Source organism: Tinamus guttatus, unplaced genomic scaffold (assembly GCF_059628265.1).
Source record: "Tinamus guttatus ecotype Peru unplaced genomic scaffold, ASM5962826v1 Tinamus_guttatus_pri_ptg000732l, whole genome shotgun sequence".
In the NCBI taxonomy this organism is placed as follows: domain Eukaryota; kingdom Metazoa; phylum Chordata; class Aves; order Tinamiformes; family Tinamidae; genus Tinamus; species Tinamus guttatus.
This window is the reverse complement of record NW_028289266.1, coordinates 1,511,017-1,535,000: the sequence shown is the minus strand read 5'-3', so window position 1 is coordinate 1,535,000 and position 23,984 is coordinate 1,511,017. Positions and strand designations below refer to the sequence as shown.

At 52.3% G+C, this 23,984-nt stretch overlaps 1 protein-coding gene across 2 annotated transcripts in view; it reads right to left on the bottom strand.

Annotated features, from left to right (window-relative positions):
- MYO1D (myosin ID) overlaps window positions 1-18,376 on the bottom strand; it is a 109,394-nt gene extending 91,018 nt beyond the window's left edge. For both annotated transcript variants that reach the window (XM_088537220.1, XM_088537221.1), the window contains exon 1: window positions 18,278-18,376. In XM_088537220.1, the coding sequence (XP_088393346.1) occupies window positions 18,278-18,372 (95 nt within the window). In that variant the 5' untranslated portion in view covers window positions 18,373-18,376. The remainder of the gene's footprint in view (window positions 1-18,277) is intronic.
- Between the last annotated feature and the right edge of the window lie 5,608 nt (window positions 18,377-23,984).

Sequence of the window (23,984 nt, the reverse complement as noted above, 5' to 3'; positions counted from 1 at the left end):
ATTGACGTGCATAAAGAAAAATCCCTTCAGACACCAGGGAAAAGTCAACGTTGAAGTTTATCTTCCACCTGGTTTGTGCTAGCAAATACGGTCCAGGCTCTCCTGGCCTGCGCGAGGAACAAACCGACCATTGACACCATCGTGTAGGAAAACGCTCCTGCAGCTCCGGCCCACGACGGAGCGTCCCATGGACTTGCAGATACGGAGAGGGTTTGAGGGATTCATTGCGGCCCTTTCACACGGAGCCAACAAAGTTGCTGGGTTTTGTTCCAAAGCAGAGCGGCCTGTACTCGTGAAATGGCTCTTTTTCCTCCTAAATAGATGTGAGAGCGACTTACAGGAAGAGAAATGAAGCTCAGTGATTTCCTGTTCGCATCTTTACCCTTTGGGAGAGGGAACAAAGGAGTTTGACACTTCGGCTCTACCCTCATCCCAAGCACCCGCTCTCTGCCCTTGGAATCAGAGTCCAGACCGGGATAAGCACGCACGGAAGCATTCCGCCTATGGAAAACGTGCCGGTTGGATAAGCTCTTGCTCCAGTGCATAGGTCACTAACCACAGATAAGTCAATGCCAAGAAGTAAGGGCAGCCATTAACATCTTATCTCCAGCTCTCTGAATCGCATGCTACAGTGGATTAAAAAAAGCAGATTATTAATGTCGAGCGTTTTAGTCTCGCAGGCAGCTGTGGAGGCTCCTCGCCTGCCTCACGGAGCGGGTCTCACACCTGAGGATGCTCCCGGTCAGCAGCTCCGAGTGCCTTCGCTGCTAAGGAAGGAGCAGCCAGGGCTTGAAGCGACCACGTTGGTCCTGCAGACACCCCGCGGTCCCCGGAATGGAAGGGCACTTGGGGAAAAGGCCGAAGGCTTTAGGAAACGGCCTCTCGAGCCTCTGACAGAAGAACCCCCCTCCTCCACTCGAGCACGTTGGCACGAGCTCAGGCAGCGCGGGCGCCCGGGGGAGCTCAACGCGGCTCCCCGCGGCAGCTCACCCCAAAGCAGCGCGCTGGCTCCTGGGACGGAACCACGGACACCCGCGGCCAACGCAGCGCGCCCGGATGCAGGGCTCCAGCGCCGCCGCTGCAAACGGTCAGGGAAGCCCTAAAACACAGGAGCAAAATGGAAAAGCCAGCGCAAACGGCCGGCAATGACAGCTCACCGGTTCCCCTCCACCACCCAGAGCTCACAGGCGTCATCTTCCTCTCTCCCTTTTATTTTGGGGATGGAGGGGAGAGAACCATGAACAGCAGAGGGATGATGTTACTGCATCACCTCAGGCTGTGAGTTTAGCTTTTATTTTATTACAAGCCCAAACTTTGTTTACTGTCCTTTCACAAACTCCAGTGACTCAGATCTCTTCAGCAGTGGCATTAGCATTACCTCCCAAATCCTATTACTGATGTTAGGAAGTCTTTTTCCACAAAATTCACCTTGGGGACACCCGTATCACCTCTGCAATGTGCCCCGGGGAGACGTTTGCTCACGGGAGCTGGTGTGAACCAGCTGGCGAACACCAGGACCTTGCAAGCTCCTGGAAAGCAGCTGCAGCCCTCGCCCAGGGGCATCTTCCACCCCGAGGATAACCAGGAGAACCATCCTCGGGATAGCCAGCTGGCTGCACCAGGCACCGGCAGCCGCATGAATCACCGGCACCAGCCTCATGGAGCGGGACGGCCCGGAGGAGCCAACGGCACCAGCTCCCGCCTGGCGTGGCTGCAGGCTGCCTCCGCCGCCGTCGGTCCACGAGCTGTCATTCACCCTGGGCAAGGGAGATTGAACCTGCAGTGAACCTGAAGGGCACTGCTCAAACCCAGCATGCATTAACCTGAAAACAAGGGAGCCGCGGAGCGGGAAGAGCCTCCCGTCGCGCTCCGTCAGGGAGGGAAGATTGTGCTGGCCCCCGAGACAGACACCCGCTGCACGCACACGCATAACACGTTACCTCCACAAACCAGGGAGGCTTCCTGAAATCTGGGATTCTTCCCGATCATTCGTGCTGGTGTCTGTTGCTGCCGTCCTTGTTCACTGCTCACCCCTTCCCACTGAGGGCTGATTTTATGCTCCTGCTTTCACGGGTCATCAAAACTGCCCGACTCCCAAGCTCTCCCTGCAATCATCCATATAGACTACACGAAGCGACACAGCATGGACCATCACCAGCCTTGCTGAACAACAGCTACCTCAATGTCGCTGCGACCATCCAGAACATTGCCTCCAGTGTTCGCTTGGAAATTAGGCAGCTGCACAAGCCCGCTGCTATCTGCCAGCTTTGGTGACACCTAAAATGACCCACAGAAATCAAAAAGTCACAAAGAATCCCAGAATGGGTGACGTTGGAAGGGACCTCTAGAGGTCATCTAGTCCAACCCCCCTCCAAAACCTCTCTGGGCAGCCTGTTCCAGTGCTCTGTCACCCTCACTGTGAAGAAATTTTTCCTTAAGTTCCTGGGGAACTTTTGATGCTTCAGTTTCTGGCCAATACCTCTACTTCTGTCGGTGGCCACCACTGAAAAGAGGCCAGCACCATCCTCCTCACTGCCTCTCTTGAGGTACTTCTAGACACTGCTCAGGTCCCCTCTCAGCCTTCTCTTCTCCAGGCTGAACAGGCCCAGCTCCCTTAGCCTCTCCTCATAGGGCAGATGTTCCAGGCCCCTGATCATCCTTGTGGCCCTGCGCTGGACTCTCTCCAGCAGCTCCACATTCCTCTTGTCCTGTGGAGCCCAGAACTGGACACAATACTCCAGATGTGGCCTCACTAGAGCTGAGTAGAGGGGCAGGATCCCCTCCCTCGACCTGCTGGAGACGCTCTTCTTAATGCACCCAAGGATCCCATTGGCCTTTTTGGCCACAAGGGCACCCTGCTGCCTCATGGTCACCTTGTTGTCCACCATGACACCCAGGTCCTTCTGCAGAGCTGCTCTCCAGAAGGTCGGTCCCCAACCTGTACTGGTGTCTGGGGTTATTCCTCCCCAGGTGCAGGACCTTGCACTTGGCCTTGCTGAATTGCATGAGGTTTTTCACCGCCCAGTTGTCCAGTCTGTCCAGGTTCCTCTTGATGGCAGCTTACGAATGCAGTTTGTTAGCTTTACGAAGGCAGGTTATCAGCTGGGGCCGTGGAAGGAGCCGGGCAAGCAAGCAGGATGTCTGGCAACGCCGCTTGCTGCAGGATCAAGGTGTTATTCCAGCTGCTGTCAAGTTATTCAGGGAGGCATCTGAACAGAAGTTGCTTTTGTCTTTGAAAAACCTGCCACTACAGAAGGGCACGTGCTGCCCAGCAGCAGATGACAGATGTCACCTCCCTCCCGGCCATCATCACCGTTCAAAGCAGGACATGAAAGGCACAAGCATCCCGAGTGGATGTCACAGAAATGAATGCAATCAATGACAGCCACAAACAAGGTAGAGTGACCTCTGGACCCAAGAAACTCTCCATATCTTTGCCCACAGCAAGTCTGAGTCAGGCTCCTACCTTTAGCAAGACCGGCCTAACTCCAAAAACCAGCCCCTTCACCAGCTCACCCCAGACTTGCACAGCTGGTCTCTCAGCACCACACGCACTTGGCTCACGCGTTTCTCGCCTGACAAATCCGTAGTAAACACGTGACAAATATATTTGGCCATGTAATGTCGATTTGACCTTTGCCAAGACGACACTTAATAGTTACAGCCTCGTAGATAGAGGGTCATAAAAGCCTTAACAAGAAACATGCTTTTAGCGAGCTGATTACTCCAGCGCTGCCGACGTCGCCAGTTCCGTCCTTCTGCAGACTGAAGCTCTGTGTCGTTGTCTCTAAAAACACACCAAAATGAAAGGAAGGACAGAGCTTATTTCTACAAGAGAGGCATCTTAATGCCAGAGCCTTCTCCACCATCATTCCTGCCGCTCTCTGCAGGATCAGGGAAGGAAGCTGCAGGAGATGGAGCAGGGGTGCCCGGTGACAGGAGCTGCCCCGACGTGCCCACAGCTGCAGGGATGACAGCAGCAACCCCTGTCCAGCAGCATGGACATGGAAACTTGCGCCACGACCCAAAGGAAACCAAAGTTTATGTTGAACACAGTAGTAAAACAACATCTGAGCAATTTGTACAAGTTATAAAGTGAGTCAAGAGGAGGAAAAAGGAAGTCAGTTTCCAAAACAGGATTAGACACTAAAGCAAAACTCCAGAACGCATTCACGGCCCCAGTCAAAAGTCTCAGCTCTTCCTGATACCATCTAGTTCTCACCAAGCTCTGCTTTCCCGGCGCTCAAACGAGCCCGGCAGGAGCTGCTTTCCAGGTCACTCCTGGTGCTGCACTAAGGCACAGCTCCTCCAAGGCTCGAGATGTGTCCAGCCTTCGGAGAAATCCTCCACCTCCAGTGAATTTCAGAGAACACAGGACATTTTCAGTGCAGAGTCCTAGCTCCCGCATCAGCTAAACACGCCTGGAAGGGAGGGTGAATCCTCAGAAATGCCCCGTCCCTGTGCTGGGCCCGGAGCTGCCCTGCCCCAGCGGTCCCCACGGCCCGCGTCGCTGCAGTCCCTCGGAAAGCCACTCGGTTTATACCCTTTTCTGGGTGCAGAATCCCTTGGAGTAGCATCACGCAGTGCTCTGGTTAAGAGGTAAGACAGCAAAGCAAGGATTTAAGCACTGCACTCAGCGCCTATCTGCCTTTACCTTCAGCATGGCACCTCTTGGCACCACAGATACAGTAAATAAGAGAATTGTGCATTTATAAGCAGACCCCACTGTATCTCAGTCCTGTGTGCGCTGACATTTTCCATGCCGTTGCCACAGCAAAGATCCCATCAAGCCTTAAACCACTTCCCTGCTCAAGTCGTGGCTTTGGTGCCAAAAAACTACATCTGCCACAAGCCTGGCTCGACCCAAATTAAGAGGAGCTTTCTGAAGAAGACAGCAGGCTTTAAAACAGAGTTGCTCAAAGATTTTAAACAAACTTTGCAATCCCCACCCGTCTCTCAGCTGCTTGAGATGTGTGCAATGCCCAAGTACCTTATAAGAAATAAATTTAAAAACACCTACTGGTTGGCTCTTTGCTCTAGGAAGCACAACTATTACATGTGGGCACAAAATGTGGCTTTGAGAGTTCTATGCAAACTGACCGACTTTACTATTTTTAAGCTCTCTTGAAAACTTGTATTTAGAATAGATAAAATGCAAATTGCAGTCTTTTTTGCAAAACTCAAATATTCGCTCTCTGAATTACTCAAAATGAGCACTTTAGAGTTGCCATCAGTACAGCACAGGACGAGTGATGACCTTAAGAGTACACAAGGCAGAATGAATCCAAACTATTAAGGAAGGTACAATAATGTGCGTGCTGTTACCCGAACAGCTCATCTATTTGCAGAAAGATGGACTGTATGAAGAATATACTAATATTTTCACAATAAAAAAAGCTTAGTGTAGGATATACAATCTTCAGTGGCTGTGTATCCCATTTGCTGACTACTTTTACTTCAGTTAGTAAGACAACATGCACACCAACAGCTCTGCTTCTTAATGAAGGAACTGAGCAGACGGGACAACACCGCAACCAGGAACAGCCCTGTCACTGTGACTACAATTGCCATGAATTTTGCATCTCGGACAATATTACATAAGTCTCTTGGATGAACCCAATGATTTTTCCAAAACGATTATTCCATGAATATTTGAAAAATTCAGTCCAGCAAGTTAATGCCTCACTGTATCCTACATCCTATCCCTGACTTCAGTGACTCGACAGGAATTGTTTGGAGCTATCTGCAATGCCAGCTCTTTCCCTTTTTTGCAAGGACAAACTTTGGGATAAAGTTCTATTTTCAATTTCTTCAAATTTCAACATTATTTTCAAGCTGCATTTCAATTCAAAAGGACATATATGCATTTTAATCCTTAGCCATAACCATGTGCATTGCATGCTTAGAAGCAAGGAGCAACAGCATTTCCAATATTTAGTGAAGGTCTGAGGAAAAAAAAAAATCATTCCACATTCCTGCATGGAGAGCAAACATAATTACTAAGAAAGACATTAAAAAAAGGAGTTTTCAGCACGAAGCTCTCAGTCTGGTAAAAGTCCGAGACAGAAGCCCGCAGGAGAGCGTTACGCTAGATAAAATCTGATCCTCTTTCTTCAGAGCAACAATTCTCGCCATGGCAGCAGCCTCTCAACCTCCACCTGCCAACACAAATGTGCTGCCATTTAAGGCTGTTAACATTTTTCCCCAATTAATCACCGCTTCCCTGCGAGCCACGTCCAAGTGGAGCGCTCCGCGCGGCTCCCGAGCCCGCAGCGGGACGTTATGCAACGGCGGGGCATGGCGACGGCGCGCGGCGCATCGGCCACGCCGGGAGGAGCGGGAGGAGCGGGGACGCTTCCAAGGGTGGAGCAGGGCTCGGAATGACGGGGCTGAAGAGCAGCATCGCTCCCCGTGACACGAGCAACCGGCTTCAAGCGAAGCCCGAGCGCCGCTCGGCTACGAGCGCTTCCCGAGCCCAGCGCCCTTCCCTGCTGCACCTGAGGAAATCCAGATTCCTTTCAACGGCAGGAGGAGCACATTGAGGTTTCCAAGTGCTAAAACACCGAGGGATCTTGTTTTACAAAGGAATACTCAAAATGCCTTGGGGGCACTGCGGAAACCGTGGAGCCCCCAAAGAAGTGGCCTCACAAGGACAGTTCCCAAGACATCCATGAAGGACAGCAGAGGCCAGAGGAGCAAGAGAGTAGCACAGGGTGCTGGGGGAGGCCAGCCCAATGGGACAAAAGATCATACCTACAAATCCTTGGATTTGTACCTCCAAATCCCCTCTGGTATCATGTGTTTCTTCATCGCAGTTGTATTTCAGATCTTCCACTCGGGAACCAACCGCAGACCCTGCTGTGGGTCGCGCTTCTTCTGGCACACAGCCTGTTTGTTCAGGAAAGCCCTGCTTTGTGTCATGATTTATGAACTTTGGGCTTTCTTTGACTGTTTTGGTCTACCTCGCCCACAGAAGACATTGCTGTTCCAGCTGGAGACATCCTAGTTCCTACAAGCGACCTTGCAGTAGATGAGCCCTGTAAGTGACCACAGCAGTCCCTTGCTCTCGGGGGAATCCACACAGCACCATTCCCTGACTAAAAGGGATTTATCCTCCCCAATTCTCCCCTGCCCCTTCCTCACCAGCTTGGAGAACAACAGAACCTCCAACAAACCCAACTACCCGGCACTTCGCCAACACAAAACCAGGTTCTTGCTGCAGCTGTAGTTTTGCAACAGCGAAACTATCCTTGGAATGGAGTTCAGTCCCCGGATTGTCTAGGAAATTAAAACCTGGAATTGGGAGGTTTAATTAACACTAATTACCTACTCCCACAAGCTGGAGGAGGCCGAGGTCCTCAGAAACCAGCCAAGGGCTCCAGGGGATGGCAGCAAGGCCGGTGCTGGTGCTTTCTGAAAGCCAACCTTGGGCAATGCTCTCACAGGAACATGAATGGAGACGGCACCAGAGCTTCCTTCAGGGTTTTGTTCTCCCCAAGAGAGACAAATAGGAGCAGGAAAAGCAACGGCACAGACAAAAACTACTAGCTAAAGTTCAGTGGCTCCTGGATAAAATACTAAGCAGCTTAAATGACACACACAATGGCAGGTCATATTTTTTGCTATACATGGATGTAGCGATCCTGCTAAATATGAGTCATCTTTGGAAGAAATGCCAATTCTATGAGCACAGTCATATCTGTGCATAGAAAAGAAGGAACTAAGTTCTGAACAAAAAATAAAAAAGCCACCTTCATGTCACCAATAGCCCTGTCCAAATTTGCCAGGGATCTGCCTGCTGGACTGTTTTAAAGCCAATGTTTCTTAAGGCTACAAGATGGTTGTATCTGGAATAAGTGGAACAACATCATATACATCTTCAAACAGATGATCTGGCAAAGGTGACTTCACGAGATCTTGAAAGAGATGCTGCAAGAAAGGAAATCAAACAGATGAACAGATGCCAGGTACCAGCTACTTAATAGGTGATTTATTAGTAGTACTTGAATTTTTTCTTCTCTATTATGTAAGTTGAGGGAAATCTGGCAAGAAAAATCCAAGCCACAAGGAGAATGGCTAATTATGGTCTGCAAATGAGGAAGCCACAAGGAAAACGGTGACAAACACAATAATGGGATCCAGAAGGATCAAAAAACAGATGATTAACAGCACGCACAATTACAGAACAGAACAGCAAAGCAAAGGGCTTGCACCAGGATAATGTGAGGGATGCTCTGCGGCTCCAAGGAAGCCTAGCCTGGTGTCAGGTAAGCAGCAAGACCATACAGAACATTTCTGAAGATGGACATGGCAGAGAACCAGGCCAGAAGGAGAAGCCTCATTGGAATACACTCAGAAAGGAGATTGAGCAGGCAACTTCCACAGCAACTACACTCATAATTCTAAAAGATGTAATTTCGAAGTGGAAATCCTTGCTGCAAAGGATAACAGAGCGACAGGACAAGTCAAGGAGGAGCAGGGACAGCAGCACCGAGGGAGGCGAGTGCAGGACAACAGCACAGAACGGGAAGTGACGCTCCCCGCTTGGCATTTACATGGCGGGTCTCACAGTAACTGCTTTTGGGCTCGCAATACATCTTCCTAGAGCAAAACGAGTACAGCCGCATTCCCTCATTATCAGGAGGGAGTCTTTTAGCTTGCAGCATCACAAAGGAAAGTTTGAAAGCAAATCCCAGAAGCTTAAGAGTCTGAAAGGAGAAAACAAAAATCAGTATGGTTAAATTTGTCGGCGCTGGTTACTGCTTGTACCCAGAGAACATCCTCACGGATACATGGAAGCTTTGTCCGAGTCACGGGACAGAAGACTCTGTCTTGCCCACCTTGATGAAATCTCTCTCTGTAGGTGTATGTGCAGCGGGTTCTTGGCCCTCGCGGCGCGGGCGGCACACGGAGCGACGGCCGGGCCAGGCCTCGCCGCCCTCCTCGCAGGGCCTCCTGTGCCGTCGCGCTCGGCTCCGCTCCCCGCGCGGGGTCGGCGGCCGGGCCCCGCTTGTGCCATCTGCCCACAGCCCGTCACACACGCGAACTCCTCGGGACACGGCCGTTAGCGCTGAGGGCTTCCACGTCCAGCACCGCGCTCAGGCCGACGGAGCCTGCGGGCTCACCCGGACCGCGTGGGGCTGCGACAGGCCAGCGTAGGAAAGGCCGGAGGGATCTTTCACCTTTCCCGCACGCTTTCCCAGACTGGTTATTATGTTCCTCCAGGGAGCCAAGAATTTGACATTAGGTGAAAAAATCCCCTGGCGGTGCCCAAAGCCTGTGGAAACGGTGTGGGAATCACTGGTTCGACAGGGCTGCTGGCACGCAGCAAGGGAAGGGCTCAGAGAGACGCGGGAGACCCTAGGAGGGAGCAAAAGGGCCTCGCTAAAAACAACCCCCCTTACCAATATTTGAAGATCCTGACTTCTTATAAAAGCCGTTACAAACACTTCATTGCTCCAAACTCTCCCCACATCCCTAGTGCAACACAAACCCTATGTCCCGACCAAACCCGTCTTTCTGCAAGAACCTGTTAATTTGTCCCATCCTGCACTTTCTTTCGCTTTAGTGACATACAGCTTTTCAATAAATGTGCCTCTAGCATTTTTTTTTTCCTTTAATGGAGTCAAGGTGCTACCATTTGCCTTCAAAACCCACTGCAAATTCTCACAGATACAGGGGCAATGCAGGAAAGGCAGAAGTTAAGTGTCCCATCAGTTGGCTTTAACGGACTAAAAGGTTCTGATCCCACTAAGCATCTTCCATGACCCAACTCCAATCTGTTTGCTCCTCAATATAGTTTTAAATGTCCCAAGTTAGTTCAGAGGATAAAACAAGTGAAATCCTCCACGCTGTGCATCTGTATAGGGTGTAGTCACTAAATAAATATTCTTTTGGCAGAGTAGCTAAACTAGCAGCTAAGAATCAGGTATGGGGAAAGTCTCCTCGGAGAACACGCAGATCTGAAGAGGGGCCTCCCCAAGTGCAGTAGCCCGAAGATCTCAGGTGGCCACTAAAATTAGTCATGGCCTATGGTTTGCCACCACAGCCCAAACGAGGGAATGCAGCTGCCTTGGAGAAATCATCTAAAAAATGAAGCTCAACCTGTGCCAAGGCAGCTGCTTCAACCATGTCTTCAACCACGAGCAGCAGGTGCTACCCCGGTTCCTCCATGAGAACTCCAAAGATCCTGAAGCCAAACGGAAGAGCAAACCATGGAAGAGCACCCGCTAAACGGGGAGGACCTGCTAACCTACGGGCTCCATCTTCAGGCCTCTGCTCATTCCAGGGGCCCGACTGGCACCAGCCAACCCTTCTGCTGCCTCTAGGGCAGGACTGCAAACACCTAAAAAACAGCTGAAATGGTTTGAACTAAAGTCTTTGTGACAAGAGACTCACCTTTCCTCCGTTCAAAGCCTCCCGCCAAAAGTAAGTCCTTAATGAAAAGCATGGTTTGTATCAAGTGATTAGAAAGATTAAGCAACAGATTTCCAATTAGTTCAAAATGATGCAGCTTGCTTACAGTTTCCTATCAAATATGGCCCGTATAGTTTTATACTGGGCTTAAAAAGGTTTATACACATCTACTTCTTTTTTGCTTGGTCTCTCCTCAAAGGGTTTTAAGCCCAATATAACTAATAAAGATTGAGAGCATTAGCTGCCAGGGCCTGGCGATGTCTAGCTGAGGAATGTCTGCAGCCGCGAAAGCCAGGACACGGCGCAGCCCAAAACGCCCGGGCCCGCACCGAAAAAGCAGAGACAACCTTGTTTGTTTTGCTGGAGACAGAAACGCTACACTTAATAGGAAAAAGAAATAAAAAGGAAATGAATATTCCCCTTTTTATATAACCCATGTGTGCACGTCTACACTAACGCTCTCCCTGCTTAAAGGAGGTCGGCACATAACCCACACGAAGCAACGCGGTGCTCACTGCGACACAGACAAAACTCAGAAAAGGAAACGCTTCATTATCAAGAAGCAGCGTCCACAGAGTTACACATCTAACCCTCGTCTTATTTTAGAAAGTCTCCCTGGTAATTTGCCTGTGCTTTTGAAAAGCAAGTAATATGGTTTGAATTAGAAGAGGTTACAGGGACATTTTTGTGGTAAATTTGGGCTTTCATTTGCAAAAAAAAAAAAAAAAAAAAAAAAAAAAAAAGAAAGAAAAAAAAAACTTGGTGCTAGAGAAATCCTTTCGGAAATAACATTTTTTTGTCATTGCTAAGCACTTTTCAACAAAATTTAATAGCTACTGTTCCAAGGAGCTGTTTACATCAAGCTTCAAAAGTAGACCAGGGTTCTTATGTCCTTGCAAGCAAAAAGAGAAGAAACCCAGCTTATTTCTTTCCAATATTTTCAGAAAAAAAAAGAAAAGAGTGTATACCCCACATATGCCAGGGGCTACAATTTTGCTAAGTTCAGCTATAGCTGTGCTTAGGCTCTAATATTCCAAGTTTTCTTTCTAGATGTTGAAATTACACCTTCAAAATTTATATTTCTTGCCCTAGTCTTTATGAGGAGGATCAAGAAGACACAAAATGCCAAGTAAATTATTAACCAGAAAGGGAAGACGCTATTTCCAGCCTTAGATGTTAATAAACGGGATATCACGGACGCTTTCTGAACGGCACACAGGAAGACAGGCCTTCAAACAACCGCGGTCCAATTGTTCCTTTGAAGGTGAAACTTATTTTATTTTTCAGTCTCATAAACAAAATTGCCTTCTTGAAGCCCAGTAACGTGATAAGAGAAAGTTTTACCGTAAACAGCTACAAGCGCTCCAAGCCACATGAAAGCTGCATCGTGCTCCTGACAACCCTGCTGGAAAAGCTTTTGTAGCCGCGGGGGTTTTTGCAGGATTTACCAGCTCGATGCACTGGTGAGTTCTCCCGCGGATGAAACAGCAGTGATGAAGGCGCTGAGCAGCCTGATGCTGAGAAGATATATTAAAAGCGAATCTTTTCAGAAAGTTTCAACTTTTCCCCCCAAAGTATCACTCACTTGAGGGCTAGCGGCTCATGTCAGCTTTGCAGCAGACAGAGATTGAGGTGCTTTTCATCCTCAGCCCCATTTCCAAAGATTTATCCAAAGGATGTCAGAGCTTCCAATAAAACACCACTTCAAGTTGGCTTGGTCTAAGCAAAGCACACTGGTTTGCATGCGTAGAGGGCAGGCAAAACAATACAGTCTTAAAATAGGATGCTTTAAAGATGGAGGTAGAGATACAACCCTAAATTAAATTGTCAAGCAGTGCACAACATCTGCTTGGGCTTTGCACAGGCCAGAGTCCTCCCACAAAGTTTCTCCAGAGCCACTTGATTTCCCAGAAAGATTAAGTCATCCCGACGGATGGCAGGACTTAATACCACGATACTTCATTGCCATATTATTGGAGCCAGCCTTTACCTGCACGGTTTGAGAGGAGAGCACCAGGCTAAGCTCCGTCCGAGACAACAGAAACTCTCCTGGGCACCGCTCCAACATGGAACCAGGAAACTACCTGCACAGATCAGGGCGATAACGGGCGGTTACGGCACACGGAACCTCCTGCCATGACCACGGTTGTGCAGGCTTCACAAATCAGATCTTTAAGGAGGAGGCAGCGTCCTTACTGAAATTTATATGCTGTTTCTTCCCTGCCAAAAGAAGCAACAAATCAAAAAGCACACAAATCCTTGTCAGAAAGTCCCAGGATGGCCAAATTATCAGATCGGTCCTGTGGGACAAACAGATAAACATCGAGAGGAGATAAGTTCTTCTGAGGCTGCAGAAGGAGGTAAAGAGACGAGTGAAGTGGATAACATCACAACCTCCGCAGGGGCAGGTGGGGTTTGCCAGGGCAAAGACAAGAGCTGAGCACGAAAATCAGGGTGAAGGTGACCCCAGGCAGGAGACTCAGCGCTGTGAATACCACAGGCTTGGATCTGAGACACCACACAGGAAATAATACTTAATTTTGGATGGGAAGACCTAGAAAGGACCGAGTGAGGTGGCGCCAGCAAAACAAGCGATTTCCTGCCTTCAAAATCGAGCCTGACGCAGCTCAAACGCCCGAGCGTTCCTCGGATGGGAAAGGCTGATCCTCTCAGATCTTCCTTTAGAAGGATGATGTCGGTTTTTGAGAAATGGAAACGAGCATTTGCCACAAAGTGGCATAGATCTCAACATCTGCTTTCTTGTCCCCTCCCTGCACCGCCTTTAAAATCCCTTAATCCTACCAAAAAAAAAAAAAAAAGTGCAATCATGACCAAGAAGCAAGAGGATTATGTAACGGTCAAACGCTTAGCAGGATCCCCATCTGCAAAAGGAGTTCAAATACACACGACTAAAGGCAAAATGCTCAGGTAGTTTGAACACTTGCTTAGTCTGAAAGGAATGCAAAGGATTGGCGAAGAGGGCGAGCACGAAAACCACCAGAAAAGGCCATTTTCTGAGCAGAACTCAAGGCAATGGATTCCCCAATAAAGGACAGGGCGGACTGGAAATATTGGCCAAAGATTTCCTATAGGGATTTGGCAGCCCTTAAAGCCAGCAAAATTCAGAAGGTGATGACAAATCACCCCATTTATGACGATATAGTGCGACGCACACTGCTTGGAAAGGCCATCTCAAACGCGTGCGACTCGGCAGGGACCCGCGTCGCCGTCCCACGCGCGGCCAGGCTGCCCTCTCTGCCTGCAAACTCCACGCGGCTCCGTCAGAACCTGCCCTGTGGCCATCGGGAAGCGCCGGGTCAGGGCAACACGGCCGCCCAGGAGCTCCGAGCCGGGAGCCGACGGCCTGCAGATCTATTTTCTGTAAACAGCAGGAAAAAAAGAAAAAACATGCAACGAAGAACATCTCCCATTAAGCTAATTGAAAATAACTCCGGTTACAAAAGGAATTATTTATAGGGCTTTTTCTTCACGCCTGGCACTATGTGACACTAAGGGTTACTCTCCTCTCCGTTATTTGCTTCCACAATCCGGTCTTCTTCTCTTTGCCCTCCTGAGCATCAGGAACCCAGCTCCACATCTGGAGAGCAGGGAGCTGCAGGTCTGGCGCGCAGCATCACCAGCGTAAGAATCCAAAACTGTAAAACACCCTGAAAGACTAATCTCATTCACAAAGCTGAGCTCGTGTAGTATTCAACACCCCTGCGTTCAAATTATTAAGCACCACCTTGCCCACAGCGCTATAAAAAGACTACTGTAAAATGTCACTCTCGGAAAAAGTGGCATTCATGAGCGAGGGGAACCCAGATGTGCCAAAGAGAAAGCAGTGGAGCTGTATAAACTGAGCACACACGGAGGCAAAACGGTCCCACCTCGGGCACCTTCACCGCTTCGTTCACCTGATTTTGCCAAGACCCAGCCCACCCGTAACAAATATCAACTTCCTTAAGCGAAACATTCATCAGGTCAGAAAGCTGACCTTAATGGTCCTTTTGTTGCAAACTGTAGTTGGGGCTTGCTTTTCCAGGGAGATTGATGGCCTTTGCCACTTGCAAAGATCATGCTGGAACCTGTCCAAGCTTGTAAGTCACATTTTGATGGACCAAGGGGAATTTTCATTCCATTCATTCCAAATTCTTACACAAGACGGCCCTTTGCAAAGCGGGTTTATGCTGAAGAAGCACCCAAGAGATGACAAAACTCAAGAGCAGAAAGGCTGAGCCACGGACAAGGAAGGACGGCACCGTTCACCGCCCTGGGCACCCGAACACCCTTCGCAGCAGCTTCTTAATTCAACCCAATACGAGCGATTCAGACGTTCCTATCGCATTCAAAACGAGGAAATTCACGTGGCTTGAAGGCATGAAAGGCTTGTTCGTTAAGCACATTTCAATTACCAGAAACACAAACGAAACCAAGCATTTACATACGGCTCCCGCTGCCAAGATTAAAGATACCTGTGCAGCGAGAGGCCAGGCTTCCCTCTGCTTCAGCCAGGAGCCCCAACGTGCTGCACAGCGCCAGCCCGCGTGAAAACCCCAGCGCGGAAAGTCACTGCAGCCGAACGCTTCAGAGGGGACTCGGCCAAGACAGGGACCAAAAGCTGAACTCCGACTGGGAGTTCAACCTCCAAGATTGCTCCAGTCACCGTTGTAGAGAGCTAGAGCCAACACGACCAAAAACGCCTCCCCGCACACAGCCCTGAGGCTCATCCCCATCCGCACGAGCCGCCTTGGTGCCGGGCTGCGAGCGATTCATTCCTAAAGCTCCTCAAGGCACCTGCTCATTCGCTGGAGTCTCCCAAACGCGGGTCAAAGAGACGCACTGCTCTTCCTCGGATCTGGGCACGACGCTTCCACGCAGATGAGGTGACATGTGGGCAACAAGCCCGACTTTTTCCATAATTCTGCTCCCTGTTACAGCTGCGTGCGCCAACGCGCACGGGAAACCCGCAAAGAAGGGAGAATTTTCTTTACAGTGTCTTGATACCAAAACTATTAACAGAGTCAACATTGTCTTTCAAAAATCACCTGCAATGAGTATGAAGGGCTGCCTTAATTTAGGATAGGCTTGAAAATGCTGGGATCTGCACTGTATGATGCAGTTGAGAAATGGCAGGAAAGCAACTTTTACATATTTTTTAACTAAATGTAGGGGGGAAGTTTAGTGTTCCTTTAAGAAGTCAGAAATGACCAACAGTCAGAATGAGTCAAGTGAAAAACTACCTAGTAAGCTGAAAAAGCTGTTAACAGGTCTGGAGCGGGATTCTGTACCTTAGATCTCAGGGGGTCACGTTAAAGCGCAGTTAAACACTGAAATGTGGGGAGAGCAACAGGCCTGAGAACAGTTTTGACATTCAAAAAATTCCAGTCTTAACTCAAATAAGCACAAGTCCTGGGATAGAAATCTAAATACCAAATACACCTATCGCTGCCTGCCCGGAAAGGTCAACAAAGAAGCGATGAGAAGTCGCGTCGAGGGAGCTGCTGCAGCGCAACGGGCTCCAATAAGGGCGGATGCTTTTAGGGATTTGTGCTTGTAACCACCTAGGGAACAAGTATCTGCTACAGCTTTGGAGGTTTCCTGCTCCTAAAGCCCAAGGCAGCTGTTCCAATCCTCCCGCACGTTCTTTTAAATTACTTGGATGACTAAGACTCACAGTGGGCCTGGTGAGAAGCCCACTCACAACGAAGGAATTCAAGGACCGGATGACTTTTATTTGCAATTAATGTAACACCCAATGACTGCTTAAAAGTGCACACGAAATCGCTGGGTTAATAACTAGCTGGGCCCGGGCAGGCAGTTGTGCAGCACAGAACTGCCGGCGCATCTAGGAGCTCCCAAACGCAGCAGTTTTGGGTGGCCCAGGAAAAAAATATATTAATGTTGTGATATCCTCCTTGAACCACACCACTGCCATAGCAGGGTAGGAGGTTCAGTGACTGGGGGAAGATGTAGTAAATTCCTGTTGCATCCGTCTGCTTGTCCACGCTGGGACTCTATAAACACATTGGGCCAGCACGCTTCAACAACCCTCAACTCCTGGATTAAAAAAGCAACGAGTGGGACAACCTGCCCACTCCCGCTTTCCCCACCGAGCTCGTCGCTGGGGAGATGTCCTCGCCTGCACCGAGCACGAGCTCCGTTCCAGCCACATCTGGGCTCACTGGGAGCACAAGGCAGCACAGCCCGTCTCGGGTCAGCCGGCGACCCCGAGCAAAAATAGCTCTGGCAAAAAGCGGGATTTATGGCCCGGGCGGAGCCTATCCCAGCGCAGGCCGAACAAACCGCTGTTGGCGACGGAGGAGCCACAGCTTCTCCGCTCGAGCCCGTGCGTTGCAAGGGTAAAGGCGACGGTTAACACGTACTAAAAAGCATCCTTTTGGTAAATTCAGATTAACTCCCCCAAACGTCTCAGCACAGACAGAGCTCAAGCCAGCCGACGAAGCCCTGAGGATAGAAAAAGCAACAATATTATTTTTTTAAAAACACATGATTGTGCTGTCTGCTGCCCAGACATGAGGCAACCTTGGACACAGCAGCAAAGCTCAGGCTGCGGGGCGAGACTGGCCCAAGGAACTCGCAGGTTGCTGCACAAGAGCAGCAGGGCTTCGGGACCGCTGTCACCCGGCTCTCGAGCTCAGGCAAAACTTTGCACTGGATCTCACTTCTATATGCGAGGGACAAAATCCTCCAGTGGGATCAGCATGCAACAGGAGAGGTTAAGGATCCGGTATTCCAGCTCGTTCCACTTATCCTCACTCACGCAAAATTAGGGAAGATGAGCCAAGCTGGGCACCGCCGCATTAATCAACTCCCTTCCTGGATGCAACCAACTCAAAAAATAACCCGTCATGTTATCCAGCCATCCTCCTCCTTCCAATACGCTGCTTACACATTAACCAGAGAATAAAAGCTCCAAGAGCAAACTGTTACCTGCACGTTTCCGCCTAATTGGAGCAGCTTGGTAAGCATTTCTGTAATGCAATTAGACAAGCACATGCACAAACAAGGAGCAAATTTCAGCTTTTATAGGCATTGGGCAATTTAATTTAGTGCAATGTTTCCTAATGCTCAGGGCTGGCTGCTCACGTTTTGATTTTTCTCGAGATTTGAATCCCAATGCCCTTCCCACCCAAATAAAAACCCCAAACAGCAGAAGACTAAAGTCCGTATGAGGCGGTGGGAGTCACCGCACCTCGCGCCGAGGCTGCGGCGCGGTCGCGCAGCGCGGAACGGCCGGCGCGTCCGGGAGCTCCCGAACACAGCGGTTTGGGTGGCAGCTGCCCCAGCTGCTCCCAGGTGCTTCCAGGAGGCATTTTGGCCTGCTGGGTTATTCCTTTGGCCTGTGGTCCGCGCTTTCCTTTGGGATGGAAGCGGCAGGACAGGAACGGTCTCAGAACGGGATGGAAAAGGGGGAATAGGCAGAGGAGCCGCCGCATCTTCCCCCTTTGGCTTCTCCGTGGCCGACGCAGAGCCCAGGTGAAGCGGGATGCGAGAGATCCCCAGGAAGAAGCCAGCAGGAATCTTTTCCAGCGGGACTCTTTTCCAGTGGGAAGCAGCATGGAGCAAGGGGCCGGGGGCTCTGCCCGTGTCACCCGCATCAGCCCTGGATACGGAGCCGGGTCCCGCGGCCACCTCGGCCTCTGCTCCCCGCTCAGTGACAGACCCGGGCGGGAAGACGAGGCGGCGCCCGGCGGGTCCCGCTGAGGCACCCGCGTCCCCGCGGGGTGACCCAAGGGGGACCGGCCCCCCACGCGGGACCAACCCCCACCGCGCGGCCGCTGCTGGACGGAGGGTCCCGGTTCCGGTCCCCCCCGCGGCGCGCGGTACCGGCGCTCACCGCAGGCGCAGGTTGGCCATGAACTCGGCCATGGTGACGGCGTCCATGAGCACGAAGTCCGCCTTGCCGAACTCGAGGCTCTCCTGCTCCGCCATGGCGGCGGGGACGCGCGCGGGGCAGCCGGGCTCCGCGGCGGGACGGGACGGGACGGGACGGGACGGGACGGGACGGGACGGGGGTGGCGGTGGCGGCCGCTCCCCGCGCGGGGCCCGCCCGGCCCCGCCTGAACCTGCGCGGGGCGGGGGGGGCGGGCGCGGGGCGGCACCGGGGGCGGTGGCGGCCCCGGGACGGGCGGGGCGGCGGCACCGGGGGGCGGCAGCGCCACCTGGCGACTCGCGGCGCCGCCCGCGCTCCCCGGCGGCGGCGGCGCCACCTGGCGGCAGCGGCCGCGCAGCGCGCGGAGCCCCCGCGCCCGCACCGGGCACCCCCGGGCCGGGCACCCCCGGGCCGGGCACCCCCGGGCCGGGCCGGGCCGGACCCGCCGCATCCCGCCCCCGCCCGGACCCCGGCTCCAAACGGCGCTTTTCGCTCAGCGGCCGCTGACTCCCGTCTAGCGGCTGCCGGAACCCGGTGGAGCGGCCGGTCCTGGTGGGGGGCCCCGCTGACGCCTGTCCCCGAGGTGTCCGGCCTGGTCCTCCCGCAGATCGAGCGCAAAAACAGCCAAGAGCGAAGGAAAAAGAGCCGGGAAGGAGGCGTCGGAATGCAGAGCTCCTTGGAGGGAGCCGCGCAGCTCCATGCCTGTGGCAGCAGGACAGGGGACAGACCCATCAGCTCCTTTGGCTCCATCGTCCCCTTCGCAAAGGAGGCTCCTCCATCGTGCGGACGTGAGCAGGACAACTCACCCGCGCCGGAGCCCCGAGCGGCACGGGGCGCAGAGCCGCGCGTGATGGTGCCCGCAGCGGTCAGCGCCTTGCCTGGAGCTGGCCGGGAGGACGGGATGGAAGCGGCACCTGAAGGCAATCGAAGCAGCTGATTGACTTCCCGTCCTGCATATATGGCTGGTGCCCCAGCTCTGCTGTTGTCTTCTCCTGGAGCAGTTGGGTTCATAGCAGCTCTTTGGTGGTGAGTGTGTTCCTTGTGTTTTGCTCTCATTTTGGCTCTCTGGGGTGGATAGTTTCTCTTAGGGTGTCTTCTGTGCTGCTTTGCAAGAGCCCTGGGTGCCCCATGTGGGCCCTGGGGCTGGAGGAAGCACCAAGCAGCCTAAGGACAGAGCCCTGGTGTTGTGGGTCCTGGTTTGCCCCTCTTCTCCCCTAGTATTAGAGTTGCTCTGAACTGCTCCTGGTCTGCAGGGAGCACAAATACAAGCTGCTTTCCTTGTGCTAGCAGCAGCAATGGAGAAGCTTCTGAAGAAGCAGGCAGCAGTGGCAAGAGCCAGGAAGAGCCTCCTCTGCCTCAGGGTCTACAGCAGGAAGAAGAAAGCAGGTTATTCTACCTACATGCACAAGCTCCTGAACCAAGTAAGTCCTGGCCTGGCTGAGAGGAGTGTTTTCCAGGCTGAGCTTTGCTAGCTGGATCCTGGGTGCTTGAGTCTCTTGGGCTCTGGGTTTACCTGGATCTGGAAGCTTTGGGTTTGACCAGCGGGATTGATGTGGGAGCAGGGGCTGGATGTTGGGGGAGAACTGCCTGATGGGCACCAGGAGCCCTTGGCTCAGTAAATGTAGTTGCAGTGAGTGCTGGTCAGTCAGTGCCAAAATGACTTATAAGTAACTGAGCTCAGGTGATGGAGCTAATGCTCCCTGCAGGAGTCCAGCAGGGTTGGCCCAACATGGGTTGTCTTGCTGCCCTGAGCAAGCAGCAGGTGCCCAGACTCCTTTTGAGAGCCTGGTGGCTTCTTGGAGATGTGAGTCCCTGGTTGTCCCTGGCGGCTGTAAGCAGCAGCCGTGACCACTGGTGCATCCAGGTGGCTGCTGCAGGCAGATCTTCCCCAGCTCTGCAGGGACACGAGCTGGCAGCAGCCCTTGGAAGCCAACGATGGCTGGGCCGGGGGCAGCTGTGCCCCGTGGAGGAGCTGTGTGTGCCATGTACCCCTGCAATGGCTCTCTCCACAGACTTGGCCCACGGGGTCCTCCCGCCTGGCGGTGGCCACGCTCAGCTGTCCGAACAGTCCCCGTCTGCTCGGGGAAGTGGCGCTCGAGGCGGCCAGGCTGTCCTGCTACGGCAAAAGAAGCCACCTCACCTACAGGGAGATCCTGCCGGCCATGAAGCTGGTTCTCCTGCAGGAGCTCCCCAAGATTAACCTGGGATCCCCAGCTGGCAGCAGCTGCTGCTGAAGGGACTGGGCAAGATGTGACACTTTTGAAAAGTATTTTAATTGTGTTTTGGTAAATAAAGTATTTATTAGCATCGTTTCACAGAGTCTCCTCTCTGGGCTGGCAGGATGGCTGCTCCCAGCACAGTGAGCTGGGATAATCCCATATCCAGGTGGGTCTGCTTATCCCCATCCTCCCTGGAAGGGGCTGTATGAGGGAAGGTGCTTGTACACACCTGCCTTGAGTAAATATTTGCAGACCAGCCCTGTTGGACCTTTGGAGGCTGATCCCCTGCCAAAGAGCCCTGCCCTGCTGGAGCAGCCCTTTTCCTGCTCTTCCTGGGGTATGTTCTATAGTTCGGTTGCCCCTTCACACCAGCCCTGGCCCCAGAAGAGTGGGGAGGGAAAAATGTGGGTCTATTCCCAGTCCTGGAAAGCTACAACTGCCCTAGCTCAAGAGAAGCAGCTGTCATCAAGTAACTGGTGATGGTGCTGGGCTGGGACACTTAAGTGATTTCTACCAGGTTCTCCTTGGAGCTGTGTAGCCCTCCTGTTGTTCACCTTAATGGGGGTGTCTCCATGTTGGGAGAGAGAAGCCCCCCCTTAATGGGGGTGTTTCCCTGTTGACACTCTTAGTGGCAGCTTGAGAGGGAGCCATGAGGGCACTTGGGAGGTCAGAGCGTGGGAGTGCCAAATGCTCCTCTTCCTTGTGTGGGTGTTGCCATCTGGGCAGGGTGCCACCAGCTCCTGGACAGGTCTCCCCTGCAGGAGCCTTTTTGGCTTCTTCCTTCCTGGTACCCAGGCTGCAGATGGGACAGGCCCTCCTGGAGGGGCTCAGTGCTAATTGCCATGTGCTGGACTGCAGGTGAGGGTCATCAGACCACGTTTAATGAGAGCGGCCTGCTAATGGCCTGAGGCTATTTCTGCAGTAAGGATTGCAATAACAATTGGCTTTGTGGGGGCTTCTGTTTTTCTGCCTCCTTCCTCTGGGCTCCTGTTCCAGCTATTGCCTTTCTAGGACTGCCAACACGGCCAGGACTGCAGAGCTCATGGCCACAGAGGTGCCCTGGGCGGCTGCCTGCCCAGGGACTGAGGCTCCAGGGCTCCGGCCCTAGCCTCTCCCGTACGGGCTGCAGCGACCCGTGGCGATGCCTATGGGGAGAGGTTTCCAGCCGCCTGGATTCTTCTGGTTGAGCAGGGCTGACTCCTGTCTAAATTCATGGACCTGGGGTCAATTCCTGCAGGAGGATCCCAGCTGCTGTGGAAACGGGAGCAGTGAGTGACCCTGAGAGCCCTGGGCAGTGGTGACTCTACCTGCAGCATTCCTGGCCAGGGCTTGCTCAACCTGCTGAGGTTCCCCGCCCTGCTGATACCATCTGGTGCAGAGCTCGGTTATCCCCCGTGGTAGCGTGTCTTCCCTCCATCCTAGCAGGGAAGAACAGACCAAAACACTAACTTATTGTTTCCTGCTCCCATGAACAGGCTAAATTAGATTCATAGAATGCTTAAGGTTGGAAGGGACTTCTAGAGGTCATCTAGTCCAACCCAGTTCTAAAACAAATTGTTTATTTCTTGCTACTCCTGCTGGTATATCTGGAGACCTGGCTCTTGCTGATGGGTATTTCGGGTATCTCGCAGGTCCTGGTCGGATGTTCCTGCATTGTGTTTGCCTTAGGTGGTGGCTCTGTGAGCTGCTACCCAGCCTTCTCTTTTCCTATGCAGTAACTGCACAGCTGATCGCTCCTCCCCAGAAGTAAGACCGAACCCGGAGACGCTGCACGATGGAGATGTTGCAGCTCAGATAAAGCGGAGAAGCCATTATGAGAAATGGCCAGGGGAGGTTTCTGGCCGCTGCAGGTCAGGAGGTTAGATGGTATCAGAGACACGTTTTCCTGAAAGCCTCTGGCTCACCTGGGCGCTGGGAAGAGCCGGCGTTCCATGCGGTGGGAACGTGCTGGAGGCCAAAGCCGCTCCGCTCTCCCTGTGCCGCTCTGGACCTTGCGCTCCAGTGTGACCCGAGAGCGTGAACAAAACTACTGCTGTCCTGAACTGGTGACTAGGCAGACTGAAGAAATGGAAGCATTAAAGATAAAACAGGGACTTTTTTTCAGTCTGTGGATTTAAAGTTAATAGAGAGACTGGAGAGCAACTCTGCAGAGGAGGAGCTGGGCGTCATGGTGGACGACAAGGTGACCAGGAGGCAGCAGTGTGCCCTCGTGGCCAAGAAGGCCAATGGGATCCTGGGATGCATTAAGAAGAGCGTCTCCAGCAGGTCGAGGGAGGGGATCCTGCCCCTCTACTCAGCCCTGGTGAGGCCGCATCTGGAGTATTGTGTCCAGTTCTGGGCTCCACAGTACAAGAGGGATGTGGAGCTGCTGGAGAGAGTCCAGCGCAGGGCTACAAGGATGATCAGGGGCCTGGAACATCTGCCCTACGAGGAGAGGCTGAGGGAGCTGGGCCTGTTCAGCCTGGAGAAGAGAAGGCTGAGAGGGGACCTGAGCAGTGTCTAGAAGTACCTAAAGGGAGGCAGTGAGGAGGACGGTGCTGGCCTCTTTTCAGTGGTGGCCACTGACAGAACTAGAGGTATTGGCCAGAAACTGAAGCACCAAAAGTTCCCCAGGAACTTAAGGAAAAAATTCTTAACAGTGAGGGTGACAGAGCACTGGAACAGGCTGCCCAGAGAGGTTGTGGAGTCTCCTTCTCTGGAGATCGTCAAAACCCGCTTGGACGCAGTCCTGTGCCACGTGCTCTAGGTGACCCTGCGTGTGCAGGGGGTTGGACTAGATGACCTCTAGAGGTCCCTTCCAGCCTCAACCATCCTGTGATTCTATGAACAGGTCCTTCAGAAATGCAGGGTCCTAAAGGCAAGCTGCAGCTCATGACTTCTGAGAATGGACTTGTGCCATTTGGGCTACCTTTGCTTCAAACCATGATGGCCTTTCCAAAAAGAAGATCTGAAACTCAACCAAGTCTCCCATCTGCAAAAAACAAACAGCTGCGGTTTTGCAGATCTGGCTCGAGACTGAGAGTAGATTATCCCAAATTAGGCAGCAGCTTTTGAAAAACTGGGCTGCTTCCCGCTGCATGGCAGCAGAGGCCTTGAGCAAGCAGGGAGATGCCACGAGATGTTGCTTCCTCTTGGCCCACATGTAACCACAGACCAGCACGGTTTCCCACCTTGGGCTGTTGCAATGAACTGAAAATCGACACCGGAGCATCCCAGAGTCAAAGCAGCCTGAGATATTTTGCAGCAGCTGCTGCAATCCCATCTGCTGGGGCATCCTTCCCTGCCCCTGCTTGCTGGAGCCACCTCTCTTGGGTACCAGCAGCACCAGCTTGATCTTCTAAGTGTGTGAGCTTCTCTCTTGCTAAATTATATTGACACTGTATTTCTTTCTTGGTTTCCTCTGATATTTCTTCTTCTATCCCATGGGCAAGGCCATCTTCCTCCTTTCTACA